General features: G+C 34.1%; 1 protein-coding gene across 1 annotated transcript; it reads left to right on the forward strand.

Moving 5' to 3' along the window:
* The first annotated feature begins 1972 nt into the window (after nucleotides 1-1972).
* On the forward strand, nucleotides 1973-2917 carry LOC121466576 (olfactory receptor 10AG1-like). Its single transcript, XM_041680358.1, has one exon. The coding sequence runs from the start codon at nucleotides 1973-1975 to the stop codon at nucleotides 2915-2917; it is 945 nt and encodes a 314-aa protein (XP_041536292.1).
* The last annotated feature ends 234 nt before the right edge of the window (nucleotides 2918-3151 follow it).

Here is a 3151-nt window from a genome sequence, read left to right on the forward strand (position 1 = left end):
TCCCATAATCAAACACAGAAACCAAAGCAGAAGGCACACTTTAGAGTTATTTATTATTTATATTGTGACAATGATACATTATCAGGGCAATAACTAGAAACATAGTATATCCTTGTCTTCATGAAAATCATCTGTCTGTACAGTATTTATTTATTGCCGTTCATATATACTTGTCTGAGTTAAATATGTGTAGAAATATGCTTAAATGATTATGAAGAAGAGACACTTTGTGGAATACTTTTATGATCTTCAAATGACTTTAGCTCTGCCACATTTTACTAACGGTATTTGTATACTTTGAGTTTCAGTTATAGTAAGTTCACATATTTATGTTAAATTCTTCTTAATAAAATTCTATACATTTACAAAATAGAATCAAATCTATCACTACTTTAACACTATTATTAAAATGAAATATGGAAGAGTACAGAGGGAAACAGAATTTTTTTTGACTTAACATACTTATGTTAAAAAATCCTTAGGAATTCAAAGTTAATTTCAAACCCTATACCTTCCCAATTTGCTTTATCATTTGAACTGAAATTTTGAACGAGCCACATATAACTCTGTCAAAACAAAATTAAAATCCAAATTCCTCTATACAATGGCTTTCCTTATTCATCCTTTCCTGAAAATGACTGAATGTAAAAATTTGTTAATATAATGAGGAGAATAATACAGTTAGTGTTTATCTGGCAGAGAGGATGATCTTTTTATTCCCACATACTGTCCAATGGCTGCACACAATAAGAGAAAATATATCTACTATTGAAAATAAATAAATGGATACATGAGTAGACAGAGAATATGTAGATGAAAGATTAGAAAGGGGTATAATGAGTTGTGTTTGTGATACTTGGAATAAAGGAATATTTGGGCTTGTTATTATGTAACAAATTCAATAATTTCTAAGAATTGGAAAGTTTTATAGTGAAGCTTTGAGAAGTAAGAAATAGGAGGTAAAAAGTTATAAATGGAAGTTATTCTCTGGAAGTAAATGAATCATACAAAAATTAAGGAGGTCATCCAGGATTCTCAAGCATAAGCCCCTGAAATGCTTAAAATGGAAGAATGGAACAAGTGGTCTAGCTGTATACATACAAATCTGAGTACATATGGAAGACTTAGAGCAGCACAAAGTGAGCTGTGGTAGGCACAGTTCTGCTACAATACACACTTATTCAAAATAGAGAGATGCACCTCTTAGATTACACTTCCTTCACCATGTGTGCAGGTGGGTGGGAGAAGATGGTGCAGTTGCTGACCATTCAGCATCTTGAGATAGAAAGGCCTCAACATTCTTTATTTTGTCCTAAGTTCCAATTTAAGGACAAAAGCATTACAATATGCATAAAATTTATAACATTGGTTTTCACAACCTGTATACTGGAAAAAAGTTTAATATTTTAAATTCCGTATTATATTTGGGGTACAGGTATACTAAAGGAACCTATATGTAAAACCATCAAACCCATAAAAGAAGGATTATATTAAAATGTCAATATATATTATCCCTCAAACATTTTACATACTTTGGTAGATTACTCTTGTATTGAATAATACCTGTTTATTATTTAATAATTTATGAAATTAATCTCAATATAATAAGCATGAAACAAATTATTTGGGAAGTGATAAACAGTCAATTAAAAGACTGAGTCATTATTAAGCTGAATATTAACTCAAATTTTGAACTTGATTCATTGAGAAGTAAAGTAAAAGTGACATGCATAATAACAGAAAACAACCAAAATGCTAACTGTATAAATTAACAGAAAATTCAGAGAATATTTATTGCATATTCTGACTAGCAAGAAATACACTTTCTCAACATTTAACAGAACATATAAGATGTGTGTTTGTATCTTATTTTCTTTCAGAAAATTAAGAAGTTTGGGTTGTAATTTATATGCAGTACAAACAAACAAATGCAGTCACGTGACTTCCATTTTGAACTAAATCATCTGAAAGTATGGATCATGCAGAAATCAGAGCAAAGGACAATGCCTCCACAGTCACACATTTCATCCTCCTGGGATTCTCTGACCTTCCAAACCTCCAGGGTTTTCTCTTTGGAATGTTCTCCTTAGTTTACATCATTATCCTAATTGGAAATAGCTCCATAATTGTGATAACCATCCTTGATCCTGCACTACAGAAGCCCATGTATTTTTTCCTGGCAAACTTTTCTTCTTTGGAAATTTGTTATGTATCTGTCACTCTTCCTAGAATTCTGTACAACATTGGTACTCAGAATAGAAACATACCCAAGCTGGCCTGTGCCACACAAACATGCTTCTTCCTTATTCTGGGAGCCACTGAATGTTTCCTTCTGGCTGTGATGTCTTATGACCGCTATGTGGCCATCTGCAACCCTCTGCACTATCCCTTGGTCATGAACCCAGTAAAATGCAATCAGCTGGCTGCAGGCTCCTGGCTTGGTGGAATGCCATTCCAAGTAGCACAAACCTGTCAGATATTCTCTCTAAGTTTTTGCAATTCTAATCGAATTAACCACTTTTTCTGTGACTTACCTCCCATTCTCAAACTAGCTTGTGGAGATACTTCTGTTAATGAACTGTCTGTCTACTTAGTGACTGTTCTCATTGCTACAGTACCTTTTATGTTGATACTTGCTTCTTATAGCAAAATCATTGCTACCATTCTAAAGCTGCCAACAGCCACAGGAAGAGCAAAAGCTTTTTCCACTTGTTCTTCCCATTTGCTTGTAGTGTTTTTATTTTTTGGATCAGCCACTGTTACTTACTTGAGACCAAAGTCCACACATTCTCCAGGAACCGACAAACTGTTCTCTCTATTCTACACCATTGTGACTCCCATGTTTAATCCCTTGATATACAGTCTTAGGAACAAGGACGTGATTGCCGCACTGAGAAAATTGTTACTTAGGAAATAATGTTGTGTGTGCACTAATGTCTAAATTAATTTCTGTAACTAGCTGTGATACTGGGACACCTTATTCTGGATGCCACAGAATGCTCCTTCCTAGCTACAGTTACATGGAATTCTGTAGCCCTCTTTGCTAATATCTGGTCTATGGACCCAGTTAGTGGTGGGCTCTTATGTCAGCAAAATCCTTGTTTGCACAGGCAAGACTTGCAAATGTTCTCTTTGTCATTTTAGGGTTTCT

The sequence above is a fragment of the Microtus oregoni genome, unplaced genomic scaffold, assembly GCF_018167655.1.
Source record: "Microtus oregoni isolate MIOR12 unplaced genomic scaffold, Mior012 000033F_ref0000390, whole genome shotgun sequence".
Taxonomy (NCBI): domain Eukaryota; kingdom Metazoa; phylum Chordata; class Mammalia; order Rodentia; family Cricetidae; genus Microtus; species Microtus oregoni.